Source organism: Phascolarctos cinereus, unplaced genomic scaffold (assembly GCF_003287225.1).
Source record: "Phascolarctos cinereus isolate Bilbo 61053 unplaced genomic scaffold, phaCin_HiC Scaffold_726;HRSCAF=1367, whole genome shotgun sequence".
In the NCBI taxonomy this organism is placed as follows: domain Eukaryota; kingdom Metazoa; phylum Chordata; class Mammalia; order Diprotodontia; family Phascolarctidae; genus Phascolarctos; species Phascolarctos cinereus.
Genome location: NW_027556098.1, coordinates 37,429,639 through 37,446,653, shown reverse-complemented (window position 1 = coordinate 37,446,653; position 17,015 = coordinate 37,429,639). Strand labels below are relative to the sequence as shown.

The 17,015-nt window shown below is 35.0% G+C and overlaps 1 protein-coding gene across 4 annotated transcripts in view; it reads left to right on the top strand.

Moving 5' to 3' along the window:
• Positions 1-17,015, top strand: part of LIPI (lipase I) — a 64,624-nt gene that overhangs the window by 18,605 nt on the left and 29,004 nt on the right. For 3 of the 4 annotated variants that reach the window (XM_020992960.2, XM_020992962.2, XM_020992959.2), the window contains exons 3-5: positions 9,350-9,458; positions 12,467-12,568; positions 13,570-13,659. In XM_020992960.2, the coding sequence (XP_020848619.1) occupies positions 9,350-9,458; positions 12,467-12,568; positions 13,570-13,659 (301 nt within the window). The remainder of the gene's footprint in view (positions 1-9,349; positions 9,459-12,466; positions 12,569-13,569; positions 13,660-17,015) is intronic. The other variant, XM_020992961.2, reaches the window with a different exon arrangement.

The window sequence follows — 17,015 nt, the reverse complement described above, 5'->3', positions numbered from 1 at the left end:
GATGACCTAGCCACATACATTTTATTCCTCTTTGGGTTCTCTTATATCCTATAGAATTTGAGGAGTCTCTCTTCTCTGCCATTGACTTGAGTCACCAAAGATTGATTTATTTCTGAGACAGAACAAGAAGAAATTCGCCAACTCCCCCTCTCACACATAATCCTTCCTAATAGCACCTCAGCCTCTGGGGAATTGAGGGGAATTACACACAGTTTAGCTCAGTTCCTATATACATAGTTTTAGTCCAAAGCCCTGTTGGGCTAGTGTCCCAGACCCTTGCTGTTTGAGATTTCCCTGCTGAGTTGGACGCAATACAGGCTTAAATTGCTGGACTCTTGGATTCCATGATTTAATATCCTGGGTCAGAGGTTCAGCTCTCAATATCTAGAATAGAAAAATATGAAAGAAAAAAATCAAAGGCTCAGGTTTTTTTCTTGGGGCCACTTAGGCTAAGGTGGAGAGTTGGAGAGGTGACCTTCAGGGCCCTTCTCTCTTATCATACAGACTCATCAATTGATAAGTGGAGTCCTTCACCCTCAGACACAAATGCAGGAAAAGTATGATGGTGCTCATTCAGTCAGTTTTAAAGAGATAGACATTTCTGTCCACATAATCAAAGGAATAAGGCTGTTTCCAAACAAGTGATAAGGCCAAAAAAGAATGTCTATCCATGTTCCAGTCCTCTAATGTACCTGAAGCAGGTTCTGTAGCATTTTCTACATAAGTAACATTATGCTAAGTTACATAGGCCTGCACCAAGCCCCATTACACTCTCCCTAGTTTGCAAAATTTATCATTGCAGTCAAACAGGAACAGGTGAATTTTTAATGCATTGTCCACATCCCCAATCCAGAATAGTCATCTGGAATCACTGGAGAGGTATAAATATCATCCTTTCCCTTGTAGAGGAGAGAGTCTCAAAACAGTCAATGTATCATGGTCTTACAGATGAAATCACATAACCTTAATCTCATATATACAAGCAGAAATGACACATCCCCAAACACAAAGTTTTGCAAACTCATCGGAAAGGAGTCATTTCAAAAAGTTTACCAGGATTACTGCTTGCTTGGTACTCAACATATACATTATTTGGTGCTCAAATAGGCTTCCTCAACCAACAAGCAAAAAAAAAAGGGGGGATGGTGTGGGGAGAAAAAAAACAAAAGAAAAGAAAATTGACTTCCTGCCTCAGATGGAAACTTGGTTCATACAAACCTTTACAGACTGATAGGAAGTCTCCACATAGGGATATAGAACCTAATTAAGGGATTCAACCTAGCCAAACTTCATTCCCTTTCAAACCCTTCTTCTGATTTTCTGGACTTCAAAACTATATCTCTGCTGATACATCATCTTGAAACTTCCCTCAGCACCTAGGGCCTTCTTCCCATGGAGTATCCAATGACCCATCTGGCCTTCTTACCCCTCCTCACCCCTTTCTTCCATTGATGAGTTGTTATACTGATTATTAAGGGAGTTTCTGACTTCAACAATGTGATATAGCATGAAACCAAGGCCTCAGATATCTATATCTACTCCTGCCATGTTCAGAATCTATTTGTAGTCAGGTGGCTACTGAAGCTGGCCTGTTCTTAACCTCAGTTTTTACCACTGTCTTGATGCCAGTTGGGTGGGGTTCTGCCCAGAAGGTGAGATCTAATAATTCCCAAAGTGGTTCGGTTATAGATCCAGTCTATAAAACCCAATAATTTTAGGCATTTCATTATCTCCCTTGCAGACATTCATTAGAGAACCAGTTGCAATGGGAGCTCAGCTTTATGGGGTTATATGTGCGTAAATAGCTATCTTAACCACCTAAAAATGGATCTTCCCATCTGCAGCTTCTAACTGATTTAACTGGCTTTGCAAAAGTAAGTCTTCTTTGAATTCCCTCATCATATGCATCTCTGCCATAAGCAGGGGCTCTGCCATAGCTCCATGATACCATGCCATCATTGTCCATTGTTGTAGTAATTCATTGGGTTTCTGTTTAAATTTCTCCTGCAATAGTAGTAAAAATCTATCCATTTTAGATGTTACTAATGGAAGAAGTCATGCACACCCTGGAATGTAGTATTAGGGTAAGCCCCAAGTTTCTTCATTCCCTCTTCCATTCTTTCCTCTAATAGTCCTAATCTCTGAGATTAAACACATTTTCCAGCAGGGTCTCTGGGTTGTAGACACCAGTGCTGCAAACAACATTTACTTACCACATACTACCTCTACCCTTCTTAACTCTTTTTGGTTGTGCTGTTAATAAGTCCCTGAGCCTTTCCTCTGCCTTGAGTGGGTGATGCTTAAAAATCAAGAACTTTGTTCTTAATTGCTGGTATCTAATATGCATACTTCAGTTTCATTTTTATTAAGTTCTTGATCCAGTCTTTCTAAGACCATTATTATAACCACAGAATATTCTCTCTGGCAGTGTCTTTATTTTCCATGCCAACCTCTTTTATCATCCCCTAGGGCTAATTCCTTTGGGTCATTGGTACCCACTGTTCCCTTGACAGAGCTCTCTATGTACCCAAAATAATATGGGAAGTTCACTCAAGCGGATGAAGACCATAGGGTGTGAGTAATTGTGTGATAGTCAAGAAATAAAGGATCTGTGTTATATGGTACAAGACAAGCTGAGTCCATGAAAACACATGAGTTCTTCCCCACTAGAGTTTTGTGGCTTATTTACACAACTGTTCTCAACTGCATAGTACAGTAGATAGAGCACTGGACTTGGAAGCAGAAAGATTCGTCTTCATGAATTCAAATCTGGCCTCAGATACTTACTAGCTGTGTGACCTTGAGCAAGTTACTTAACCCAGTTTTCCTCAGTTCCTCATCTGTAAAATGAACTGGAGAAACAAATGGCAAACCACTTCAGTATCTTTTCCAAGAAAACCCCAAATGGAATCACAAGGAGTGGGAAACAGCTCAACAACAACAAATATCATTTTATACCTCCAAATAAATTTGGATCCCTTCCAGATTCTTATGACCTTAGTTCAACTTTGCATATTTCCTTGTGTTCTATAGCTAACTACAAGAAGCCTAAAAATAGGTATATTTTTTGTTTATCTTGGATCCTAATTTAAAATTAAAAAATTCTGCTAATGTCAAAATTTAATGCTGTTGCTTTTTTTTATATTAGAGTGCAAGCAAAAACTTGACAGAGTCATAATGGAGATAATGCAGGAAAAGAAGAAGATGATTTGGGTACAAGTTATTTGAAAATACAGAAAGGCAGTAGTTCTAAAATGATGTCTAACATCTTTTTTATCTTTTCTTATATATTTTAATAAAGTTAATAATTATCTTAAGCATTCATTTTTTTTAAAATTTGAGTTCCAAATTTTCTCCTTCCCTCTAGACCCTCTCCCACTGATTGAGAAAGCAAGCAATATGATTTATAGATGTGAAGTCATACAAAATATATTTCCATATTAGCCTTGTTGAAAAAAAAAACAAGAAAATAAAGAAAGTAAAAAACAGCATACTTCAATCTGCACTCAGAGTTCATTAGTTCTCTTGCTGCAGCTGGACAGTATTTGTCATCATCAGTCCTTTGGAATTTTCTTGGATCATTTTTATGAGAGTAGCTAAATCTTTACTTGTTTATTATCATTGCTGTTACTGTGTAGAATGTTTTCATGGTTCTGATCACTTCATGTTGGTTCATAGAGATCATATAGTTCACATAGGTCTTCCCATGTTTTTCTGAAACCATTCCCCCTCATCATTTCTTATGGCACAGTAGTATTCTATACAATTATATAATACAACTTGTTCAGCCATTACAATAATTTTCAATTTTTTTGCCACCACAAAAAGCAATGCTATGAATATTTTTGCACCTATAGATCCTTTTCCATTTTCTTAGATCTCTTTGGAGTACAGACCTACTAGTGGTGTAATCAGGTCAAAGATTTGCAGTTTCACAGCCTTTTGAATATAGTTCCAAACTGTTCTGAAGAATGGTTGAATCAGTTCACAATTCCACCAATATTATATTAATGAAGCTATTTTCCACATCGCCTCCAGAATTTGTAAATTTCCTTTCCTATCATGTTAGCCAATCTGATGGTTTTGAGGTAGTACTTCAGAGTTGATTTAATTTGCATTTCTTTAATTATTAGTTACTAGTAGAGCATTTTATCATATGACTATTGAAATCTTTGATTTCTTCTTCTTAAAATGTCCTGTTCATATTCTTTGACCGTTTATTGGGAAATGGCTCCATACATACATACATATATATATATATATATATATATATATATATATATATATATATATATATATATATATATAATATGTAATTGATTAAATTCCCTATATACTTGAGAAATGAGGCCTTGATCATAGATACTTGCTAAAAAAAATTCACCAGTGCCTGCTTTCTTTTTAATTTTGACTGAATTGATTTTGTTTGTGCAAAACTTTTTAAATTTCATATAACAAAAATTATCCATTTTACTTCCCATGCTCTTCACTATCTCTTGTTTGGCCATAAATTCTTCTCTCATCCTAGATCAGACAGGTAAAATTTTCCATGCTCACCTAATTTGCTTATGATATTACCCTGTATGTCTAACTTATGTACCCATTGTATCTTTATCTTAGTATATGATGTGAGATTTTGGTCTCTGCCTAGTTTCTGCCTGATTGCTTTCCAGATTTCCCAGAATTTTTTTTGTCATATAGTGAGTTCTTGCCCCTGAAGCTTTCATCTTTGTGTTTATCAAACACTAAATTACTATGTTCATTTGTTACTATATGTTGTGTACCTAATCTATTCCCCTGATCCACCTCTCTATTTGTTGGATAGTATCACATTAGTTTTGATGATTATTGCTTTATAATGTAGTTTGAAATCTACTACTACTAGGCCTCCTTCCTTCACTTACCCCCCCCCAGCTGATTCCCTTAATATTCTTAAGTGTTTGTTATTTTTTTCTACCTCTAAAAGTAATTCCTTGGAAGTTTGGTTTTTACGTATCAAAACCATATTTCTGTTATAGAAAGAATTTGGTAGGATTCCTTCTTTACTTATTTTTTCAAATAGTTTACATTGTATTAGACGTAATTGTTTTTAAAATGTTTGGTAGAATTCATTTGTAAATCCATCTGGTCCTCAGCTTTTTTCCCCTTTATGAAGCTCACTTATATATTTAAGGGTTTTTTTTTTCCTTATGAAGCTCACTTTTTCAATTTCTTCTTGTAAGATAGAGTTATTTAAGTATTCTATTTCCTCTTCTGTTCATCTAAGCAGTTGATATTTTTGTAAATATTAATCAATTTCACTCAGATTGTCAATTTTATTAGCATATTATTGGGCAAGATAGCTCCTAATAATTTCTTTAATTTCATTTTCATTGGTGACACATTTACCCTTTTCATTTTTCATCCCAGTAATTTGGTTATCTCCTGTCTTTTCTTAAATCAAATTAACCAATGGTTTATCTAATAAATTTCCTCAAAAGTCCAGGTCCTAGTTTTATTAGTTCAATGTCATTTTTTTACTTTCATTTAATCTTTCTTTTGATTTTTCAGTATTTCTATTTTTGTACATTAATTGAGGATTTTAAATTTGTTCTTTGGCTAGTTTTTTTTTTTTAGTTGCACATCAATTCATTGATCTGTTCTTTCTCTTTGGCTGCATCCACAAATTTTAGTGTGTTATCCCATTGTTGCCATTATCTTTGATGAATTTTTATTGTTTCTATGATTTTTTAATCTACTTCTTTAGAATTAGATTTTTAGTTTCCCATTAATTTTTAATCTATGCATCTATGGTCCTTTATTAAATATAATTTTATTGCACTGTGTTTAGAAAAGATTGCATTTAATATTTCTACTTTTCTGCAATTGTTTATAAGATTTTTATACTCTAAGCATGGTGAGTTGCTGTGAAAGGGCCATGTACAACTGAGAAAAAGTATACTCCTTTCTATTCCTATTCAATTTTCTCCAGAGGTCTATCATATCTAACTTTTCTAAAATATTCATCTCTTTAACTTCTTTCTTATTTGTTTTATGATTAAATTTGTCTAGCTCTGAGAGGCGAAAATCAAGGTCCACCACTAGTATAGTTGTACTATCTATTTTCCTCAATAACTCAATTAACTTTTCCTTTAAGAATTTGGATGCTATACCATTTGGTGCCTCTGTTTAATATTAATATTATTTCATTGTCTGTGGTACCTTATGGCAAATATAGTTTCTCTGATTATCTCCATTAATTGGGTCTATTTTTGCTTTTACTTTGTCTAAGATTATGATTGGTAACCCTGCTTTTTTTTTTATAAGGTGAAGCATTATAGATTCTGTTCCAGCCCCTTATTTTAAATTGGTGTGTGTCTTTCTGTTTCAAATGTGTCTCTTATAAACAAAATATTGGTGGATTCTGGTTTTTATTCCATTCGGCTATCTGCTTCCATTTTATGGATAATCTCATCTCATTCAAATTCACAGTTTGATTAACTGTGTATTTCCTTCCATTTTATTTTCTTTCGTATATCCTTCTCTCTTTCTTTACTCTGTCCATCTTCAAAAGTCTGTTTTGCTTCTGACCAATGCCTCCCTTAATCTACATTCCCTCTTATCACTACTCCTTTTTTTTATCCCCATTGACTACTACTTCTCTTGGGTAATTATAAATTATTCATATAAAATTTTATACTCTACTGAGTGAAATATATATATATATATATATATGTATATATTGTGTGTGTGTGTGTGTGTGTGTGTATATATATTTCACTCTTTGAACCAATTTGTATGAGAGTGAGGTTAAAGCATTGCCACCCCCTCCCCCACCATTTTTCCCTCTGTAAAAACTCTTCCTTTTGTATCTCTTTTATGTGAGATAACTTTTCCCATTCTCCCTTTCCTTTTCCCCTCTTTCCTAGTGCACCCTTCTTTCTCAACCCCTTTTTTGGGAGATTATCCCAAAATAATCTACTCACACATGTGTCCCCGGTCTATGTAGGCTCCTTCTAACTGCCCTAATAAATCAAAAAGTTCTTCAGAATTATATGTACCACCTTCCCAGTTAGGAATGTAAACAGCTTAACTCTATTGATTCCCATATTATTTCCCTTTCATGTTTACTTTTTTTATGCTTCTTTTGTGTATCGTGTTTGAATGCCACATTTTCTGTTCATCTCTGGTCTTTTCATCAAGAATATTTGTAAGTTCTTTATTTCATTAAATATCCATTTTTTCCTCGTGAGGATTATACTCAGTTTTGCTGGGTAGGTAATTCTTGGTGGCAGTCCTAGCTCTTCTGCTTTCCTTTTTTTCCCCATTTGCCTAATCTACTTTTTAAGGACTCATTTTTATCAGTGAAGTTTGTACCTTTTTACCATTTGACCATTTCTGCTTTGTAAGGAGTTCTTTTCCTCAGTGAGGTTTTGTACCAAACATTTGCATTTGGCTAATTTTATTTTTAAGGTATTATTTTCTTCAGTATTTTTTGTCTCTCTATTATTTTTAACCAAGCTCTTAATTATCTTTTTTGTAATTTTCTTGTATCACTCTCATTTCCTCTTTCTATAATTTTTCTTCTTGAAAAGATCAAAATTTACATTATCTCCATTTTCTACTGCATTGATTTATATCATTGTTTCTATGATGTAATAGATTTTATGCTGTATTGATTTTTATAATTGAATCTGCATCTGCCTAAAGACAACTTTCTATTTTCTTAAGTTGAGCCCAGGGATCCAGATTTCTGTCTGTGTAAAAGTTATAATTAAAAGCTGCATCTCTTATACCAGGAGCCCCTAGAATACTTCCACAACATCTATTTGTTATCTTTAAGCCTTACAAGTTAACTTAATACCATCCCCAAAAGACATGTCATCAGTCTTTACCTGTCCTTGTGGCAATTAGGGGAGTTTTATCTCTACCAAGCAGACAGCAAGTCTTATAGTTTTGATCCCCTAGCAAAGATTACAAGGTGCAGATGAGCCCCATAAAAAATTAACCTTCCTTAATTGTCAGAGAGAGGTGTGATTAGCCTCACCTTAATGCCAGTCTACTTTTCTTGGTAGGGCCAATTGTAATGTCCCAAGCCTAGAAAGACCCTTTTCTATTGTGTGTCAATGAAGAGAGTCCCTTCCTTCTCACTGGGATTGCTGGCTTTACTAAGATTGTCAGTCTGACCTGCTCTGTTAATAGTTATAAGCTTCACTGTTAACTGATTTTGCTCAGAGTCTATGCCTCAGTATACCTTTGTTATATTTACTCAAGACATTCTATCACTCTTATTTGATTTTTAAAATGATTTTTGCTCTTTTTTTTTTTACTCTCTGTAGCTGCTCTTCCAGGAGTTCTTTTGGGCTTATATCCAATCTACATTTTTCCTTTGAGACTTTGCTTGCAGCTTTTTCACTTAATTGTCTTCCCCTGAGTTTCCATCTTGATCTTCCCTGTTACAGCAGCTTTTTAGGAAAGGTTCTCATTTTGTTGTTTGCTAATTTTCCCAGCCTATTTCTTGACTTTGAACTTTGTTTTAAAATTGGGTTCTGTTCACCTGGTGCTGTTCCAAGCTTTGGGGTTGGTTTGTTTGTTTGTTTTGCTTTTGTCTTCACAGCTGCTACTGGGGGTCTCAGATTTTCAGTGCTTCCAATATAGTGTGATTGGGGGTGAAGTGTGGTCTCTGCTATGCTGGTCTGCACTCTAGTCCTTACCCATGATGGATCCCTGTTCCCTTGCAACTACAAATGCTAGCACTCCTCTCTGCCCTGGGACCAGAACCCCTGGTCCATTATGACAAGCACTTCTGTGACCTAGAAATGCAACTTGGAACTGAGTAATTGGCAATAGACTTGCCAAATAGCACGCTATCCTGCACCCAGAGATGGTAGAGACATCCCCCATAAACTCTTTCCGACCAGTTGCTCAATCCACTTACTTTCTCTGGGCAGAGAACCCCTGAAGCTTCTACCCCTGCTGTTGCAGCTGCTTCCACGGCCCACCATCGGTATTGCTCACTCATGCACTCCAGGCCAGCACTCACCCCAATGTCACATACTTCTTCTTTCACTCCCCTAAGTTGTCTTGGGCTGGGAAAAAAAAGTGTCGCTTCTACCTTTTGATGCCTATGCTTTTCTCAAATTTGATTTGACTAATTATTCTAAAGTTGCTTTGAGGAAAATGTTGAGAAATTTCAATTGGAATGTTCCTTCTACTCTACCATCTTGGCTCCCCATCCTAATACCTTTTTACAACTGGAATTGAACATAGGATTTATTGCTACTTGGAACTTGAATTTCAGTCAATCACAATGTTTATTTCAGAATCACTGTTTATAAGAATCATAACAATGTTTTTTTTAAAATTTCAGACATTTGGAGCTTCTCTTGACTCATTTCATTTTATAGGAATGAGCCTCGGGGCTCATATAAGTGGATTTGTTGGACAAATGTTTAATGGCCAACTGGGAAGAATTACAGGTAAGAGATTTAAATGGAATTCATAATATAGGTCACCTTTATTGATCAGCACTTATTGTAATTAGTGTCCGTAAGAAGTATTATTAAACAAAGGAAATTGCAGTTTAATGCCTCAACCACTTTTCTATAAGTCGTTCAATTAGGATACAAAATTAAATATTATGCAGGTCTCGATTATTTTTATTTTCTATTTGCAGAGTTGGCCCATCAAACAAATATAGTGACATCAAAAATAGAAAGAGTAATATAGTTGTAAAGCTTCATATGTAAATGTTAAAACTGTACCTGTTTGGATAATAAGGAAACTAATTTAGACCTTTTTAATAAATACATTCTTCCCACTTGCAAGAAGTATTAGCAATGAAATTAATAAAACATAAAGAAGCTATTCGTACTCATTAGTATATTACTTGAATACTTGGAGAATCTATGATTTCATTGGCATTGAAAATATTCTATTACAGCAAGGACCTGCTATTTTATTGGTGTAGAGATTCCACTTACAACAATAACAACTTCCCTAGAAGAGCAGACTATTAGATAGTTGCCTGAAGCAGTATATTAGCCCCCACAAAAATCTTTCTCTGATCCTTTATCATCATTGGAAAGTTACCATAGTTCACAAATGTGTTAGTAGAGCAAAAGCTCAGCCAGGTTCTAGAAAACCAGAAAGACTTAGCACCATATAAATGTAAGCTATTATAAGCTTGGCAATAGATTGAGGGCATACTTGGCATGGTGACTCATGAAACAGGTTAAAAATATAAAATTGCCATTATTCCTATATGCCCTCCTTTCACTTCTGTAATGAAAGAAACAGAGACATGAAAGGTGAAAAGACAGTGCTAATAATCATAATTCATAGTCAGCAAACATTTAATTATTGGTATTTTTGATGTGAGATCTTTGACAATAGTGAAGGAATAGCTCTTAGGCCTTTCCCGATCTCTCTACCTTCTATTGCCCCTACTCTTGTATTCATTTTTATACAGTCTATATTTCCTTTATGGGTTCATGCTGTCTCCCACAATAAAAATATAAGCTCTTTCAGAATAAAAACTATTTTAATTTTGTCTTTATGTCTACACTGTCTAGTATACTTCTTGGCACATTAAGTAGCTGCTTAAGAAGTGCTTATTATTAGACTGATATAAATGTTTTCTTTTTTAAAATTAATTTATTTATTTTTGGTTTTCAACATTCACTTCCACAGACTTTTGAGTTTTAAATTTTCTCCCCTTCCCATCCTTCCTCCCTCCCCAACACAGCGTGCAATCTGATGTAGACTCTACATATACATTCTTATTAAACATATTTTCACATTAGTCATTTTGTAAAGAAGAATTAAAACCAATAGGAGGAACCACAAGAAAGAAGAAACAAAACAAAACAAGAAAAAAAGAGCAAATAGTATGTTTCTATCTGCATTCAGACTCCATAGTTCTTTCTCTGGATATGGATGCATTTTCCATCATGAGACTTTTGGAGACGTCTTAGACCCTTGCATTGCTGAGAAGAGCTAAGTCTATCAAAGTTAGTCATCACACAATGTGGCTATTACTGTGTACAATGTTCTCCTGGTTCTGCTCACTTCACTCAGCATCACTCCGAACAAGTCTTTCCAGGTTTTTTTGAAGTCTGCTTGCACATCATTTCTTGCAGCACAATAGCATTCCATTACATTCATATACCACAACTTGTTCCGCCATTCCCCAATTGATGGGCATCCCCTCAATTTCCAATTCTTTGCCACCACAAAAAGAGCTGCTATAAATATTTCTGTACATGTGGGTCTTTTCCCCATTTTTATGATCTCTTTGGGTGAGATACGGCCCTAGAAGTGGTATTGCTGGGTCAAAGGATATGAATATTTTTATAGCCCTTTGGGCATAGTTCCAAATTGCTCTCCAAAATGTTTGGATCAGTTCACAACTCCACCAACGATGCAGTAGTGTTCCAATTTTCCCACATCTTCTCCAACATTTATCATTTTCCTGGTTTGTCATGTTGGCCAAGCTAATAGGTGTGATGTTGATATCAATATTTTCACTACAAATGGAAACAGGAAACATAGGAAGTTACAACTAAATGGAACAGTTCATAGGTCCTCTTATAAAATTAGAGTGTTGGTTTCCATATATACCCTAATCCAAGAAGACACTTTTGTTGGATAAGTTTTATTGGGTTAGGTTCTTGTTAAGGTCGGACTAGATGATCTTTTAAGTTATCTTCTAATTCTGATATTTTGTGACCAGTTCTTTGAAATATATGTATATGTACATGTGTGTATAATAAATTTGCCAAGAAATCAGATATGGGGGCAGCTAGGTGGCACAGTGTATAGAGCACTGGCCCTGGATTCAGGAGGACCTGAGTTCAAATCCGGCCTCAGACACTTATAGCTGTGTGACTCTGAGCAAGTCACTTAACCACATGGCCTAGCCCTCCCCCCCAAAAAAAAACCATACATGGTTATTTATTCATCCCCCAAATTATTTTTCAAAAATGAAACCCTTCAAAATAAAAAATTAAACATTGTTCCAGTCAATCATACGTTATGTTATTAAACATGAAATACTGAGAAGAGTGGTAACAAATATTGATCAAAGAATTAAATTATCAATTTATTCCTTTCCCTTTAGAGCAATTTCTTAGTAAATATTTATCCAAATTTTAAAAATAGTATTATATAGCTATAGTAGTATAATTTGTCTTAATAGATAGGTCATTTTGGAATTAGAATGACTTGAGTTCAAGTGCTACTTCTGACAGCTACTAGCTTGTGAGACCTGGAGCAAATCACTAAATCTCTCAGTCCATCAGGCAAAACCTCTAAGTTTATAAATTACAGAAGAGTTTTGGACCTTCACCAGTGTTTAGAGACTGCATACCTGTCAAGCTCCCTACATTAACAAAATCACAACTGAATAATAAAAATAGTTCAGGTATATGTTTTGACTTGCTTGCAATTAAAATTGATAGCTACAAAAATTCTTTTTGATTTTCAGGTCTTGATCCTGCAGGTCCATTTTTTTCTGGGAAACCACCACATAAGAGATTAGATTATACTGATGCACAGTTTGTTGATGTCATCCATTCTGATAGCAATGGTAATATTTCATTGTATAATTTTTGCCTTCCCTATAGAAATGGAAGCAAAAGTAGAAACTCAAAATGCAAAAATGGAACATATACCTTGAGTGGGTTAAGTGGACATGATTCTGTGATTCTGTATAAATTAAATATACTTATTTTATAATATCATGAAATTTTTAGCTTAAAGCAGAGATTTTAATTAGGACTGAAAAAAGGATGACAATAACTCAGCAAGGGAGTTTAAAGTTTCTATATTCTTGTTGCTCAGCCCACATCTCAATATTTTGTTCAGTTCTAGATATCACATTTTAGGAAGGGCATTAATAGTCTGGAGAGTGTTCAGAAAAGGATGATAAAGACAGGGAAGGGCATAAAGATCATACCATACAAACATGAATTAAACAAAAAAGATATTACTTGGAAGAAAAGACAAAGGCAACAAAAGAATTATCTTACTGTATTCAAAGGCTGTCATGCAGAGGAGGGATTAGACTTCTCCCTAAAAGGCAGAATTAGAAACAATGAGTGGAAGTTTCAGAGAGGCAGATTTAGGCTTCACTTGAATCCATAGGGAGAAAGAGGGCTTCCCCTCACTGTATCTCTTCAAGCAAAGGTTAAATGACATAACTGGGTATATGGTATAAGGGATTCCTGCGATTCTGTTAACTAGGTAAAACTGTCCCTGATAAAATCATAAGGATTGGTCATGTCCTCTCTGAAGACTGTTTATGTGTTAGCATTACCTTGAATCATGATTGGAAATAAATATTGCTTATATCACATTAGAACAAATAGTGAAAATTATATAAAGAATTGAGAAATTTGGTTGATTATTAATTCTTAATTATTCATGCCATAAAAGTATCCTTTTTATGCAATTGAAGGTATTATGTAGAGCCTTTAATTTTTTTTTATTTCCTAATATCTTTTTCATAATTTTAAATGGATCAAATTTTTCTCTATGTGGTATGTCTGGTTTTTTCCTTTAAATTTTATGACAGTGCTTTTTCTTTAGCTCTTGGAATCAAGCAACCTTTGGGACACATAGATTTTTATCCAAATGGAGGAAAAACTCAACCTGGCTGCCCAAAATCAATATTTTCAGGTAAGTCATTGTCATTTTCCCTAACAAAATAATTTTATGTTTAAATTTAGATTAAAAGTGTAATTTGAAAATATGTCGCTAGTTTATCCTAGTAGATACCATTTTGCCCAAATTTTCAGAGAATATTTCAGATTTATAACAATTGGTTATGTTAGTAGTAAAACGGGGTCTCCCATCTCATGCTACACTTGTCTCCAGGCTGATACATTCTACTTAATGATGAATGTTCTCACACCTAGACACCAGACATACCCTACAACATCCTCATTCCCTATTACCAGATTCCTTAATCTCATCCCCTTAAAACTCCCACTCAAAAATTCCAACCAAGTCCTTCCAATATGCAGAAGGAATACCTGTGGAATACCTGTTTCAAAGATAACAAACTGTTTCATCCTAAATCTTTTCCTTCCTATTCTTTCCATGTTCGGTGGTTACTGAAACCTGGCTTGATCCTGATGACACAGATTCTCTAGATACCCTTGCTAGTACTAGCTATAACTTCCCTTATTTTCCTTGGCTCACTAATCAACATGGAGCACTTGAAATACTTTTTACTCCCCACTGTCACTGTCTCCCTAACTCTGTCACCCAGTAATCTCTCCTTTGAGGTTCATGCTCTTCATCTCTACCATCCAATCAAAATCATGGTAGCTGTTGTCTGTCAACCTTCAGGTCCCTCCCCATCCTTCCTCACCAAGTTTAGAACCTGGCTCACAGTTTTTCTCTCCTGCCCAACTCCTGCCACCATACTAGGGAACTTAAGCATGCATATTGATTTTCCCTCAAACTCCCTAACTACTCAGCTCCTCAACCTAATCATTTTCCACAAGCATCTCTTCCATCCCATATCACCTGCATACAAAGACGCTCATACCTTTGATCTTGACATGCTCACAAATACAACACCTCCATGTTCTAGAAGTTTGAAATCTCCTTAACTGACCATAATCTGTTGGCTTTCTACCTCTCCCTCTCTGCCTTCCCTTACCAAACCCTACTCTTCATTCACACTGTAACCTCAAATCCCTTGCCCTCTCAGTTTTCTCCCAGGCCATCTTTCCTGCACTAACCATTCTCTCCTCTTTTTCCTATATTGAACCCTTGGTGAACCAATTCAACTCTATAGGGTGTTCTAGTATTGAGACCATAGACCCCTTTTCATTTCACCAATTTCGCTCTGTCTAGCTTCACACTTGACTGACTCCTACCATTCATTTCCTTCACTCCTACTACTGAATAAAGATGGAAAATAATGACCTAACTATATTGATTGGGTCCATTACAAATTTATGTTACACAATGTCAACTGGGCCCTTACTGCTGCTATGCAATCCTATTATACCTTTCTTGTTGTTAAGTCATTTCAGTAGTTTCTGACTCTTCATGACCCCATTTGGGGTTTTCGTGGCAAAGTTGTTGGAGCGATTTTCTAGTTCTTTTTCCAATGCATTTTACAGAAGAAGAAACTGAGGCAAAAAGGGTTAAATGACTTGCCAAGGTTCACACAGCTAGTAAGTGACTGAGGCTGGATTTGAACTTAGGTCTTACTGACTGCAGGCCTGACACTCTATCCACTGTGCTCTAGTACCTCACTCTCCACAGTGACTCTTCCAAACCTTTCCATCCCTCTTCAAATTTCTTATGGTTTCCCTTACCCTATTCTACCCTCTAATCTGAGAACTTTGCCTCATATTTTACAGAAAGTATTTAAACCATTTGCTATGAGTTCCTCCCTCTTCCTCATCTCATACCACACATATAAATTCTGCCATTGTCTCCTCCTTCACCTCTGTCTCAAATGATGAGGGGGCCTTATGCCTTAGCAAAACTAATCCCTCTCTCTGCTTGCTCAAGCAGTCCTTTTCTCTCCCAAGTCTATCACTTATTTCCCCCCATCTATTAGTCTATGAATATGCTCATAGTTCCCTATCCTCAAAAATCCTTTGCTTTATCCTTCTATCCTTGCTAATTGTCATCCTTTCATCTTTTCTGCTTTTTTCATCTAAACTCCTTGAAAAAAGCTATCTTTGCTCTCTCTTCCTAACCCTTTACACAATCTGACTTGACTTCACCGTAATGTAATCTATGTGGTCCTCTGTAGATCAATGGTAAGTGATAATATTATAATGGAGTTTTTCCATAATAAAGTTACTTTTAGATATTTTGTATAAGGTCCCAGATAGGCTTTGTTTTTTTGGGGGAATCTATACTATAGTAAGAAATTTAATAATTAATTAATATTTAATAATACGATAAATGATTTAATGAGAAACCTCAAGTGTATTAGAAGTACACTGTGAGACTCTTCAAAATGGTGTGATACTTGAATTGGTACTGCACAAATAACAGTGCTCTACAAGTACTCAATAAATATTTATTAAACACTTAGTACTTAATAAATATTTATTGAATGAATGAGTTGAATATCAGAATGAACTAATAAGTTTAATATTAGAATGTGACCAATATCATCATCATAATATTAGTATAAATTTATTTGTGAATTCATGACTAACCAATATACAAATATGAATATTGTACATTATTCTGGTCCTAGTAGCTAGCACTAGTTAAATGTTTATTGAATTGAATGAATATGTCCCAACCAAACAATGACCTGTTCTCCCTGTTCGTGTATAGGATCATATTCACATTCAACACTCTCATTATCAAAATGTATTATTCCCTGTTACATTCTCAGTGCACTCCAGATCCAATGTGGTACAGGGGAAAGAGTGGAGGATTTAGAGTTAGAGACTATGAGTTCAAATCCTTCCTTTAATATTTACTCACAGATAAGTAACTTTAGGAAGTCACTTAGCCTTTCTAAGCTTTAGTTTCATTATTTATAAAATGAGAGGTTTCCATTTCTTAATCTGTGATATTGACAAAACAGCAGTTGGCTAATATGGCTGTGGTAGGGGGAAGAGAGGGAAAAATAACTCATTATAGTCTTATTATGTTGCCATATCATCATGGACTGGATGAATGACAATATGCCTGTAATGAGGCCTGATTTTGGAAGTGGGAAAGAATTATTGAGATATGTTCATGTTTTCCCATACACAAACACATTTATTCCTAGAAACAAGTTCCTAATACATTTATAAAAGCATATATAAACACTCAAATGTAGATGAACTCTAATATAATAGTTATACTACTATGATAGCGTTGTGGTTTTAGTTATAAAAAGCTTAAATGTATCTATAAACATTTGTAAAATGGAATACATTTGCCATATAAATTTTTCCAGTACTAATTGTGAATATTGTATTTTGCAGGAGGATTTCTTTGTAAATGATATTTCTTTATTTGCTTAAAATATTACGATCTTAATTATAGCCAACATT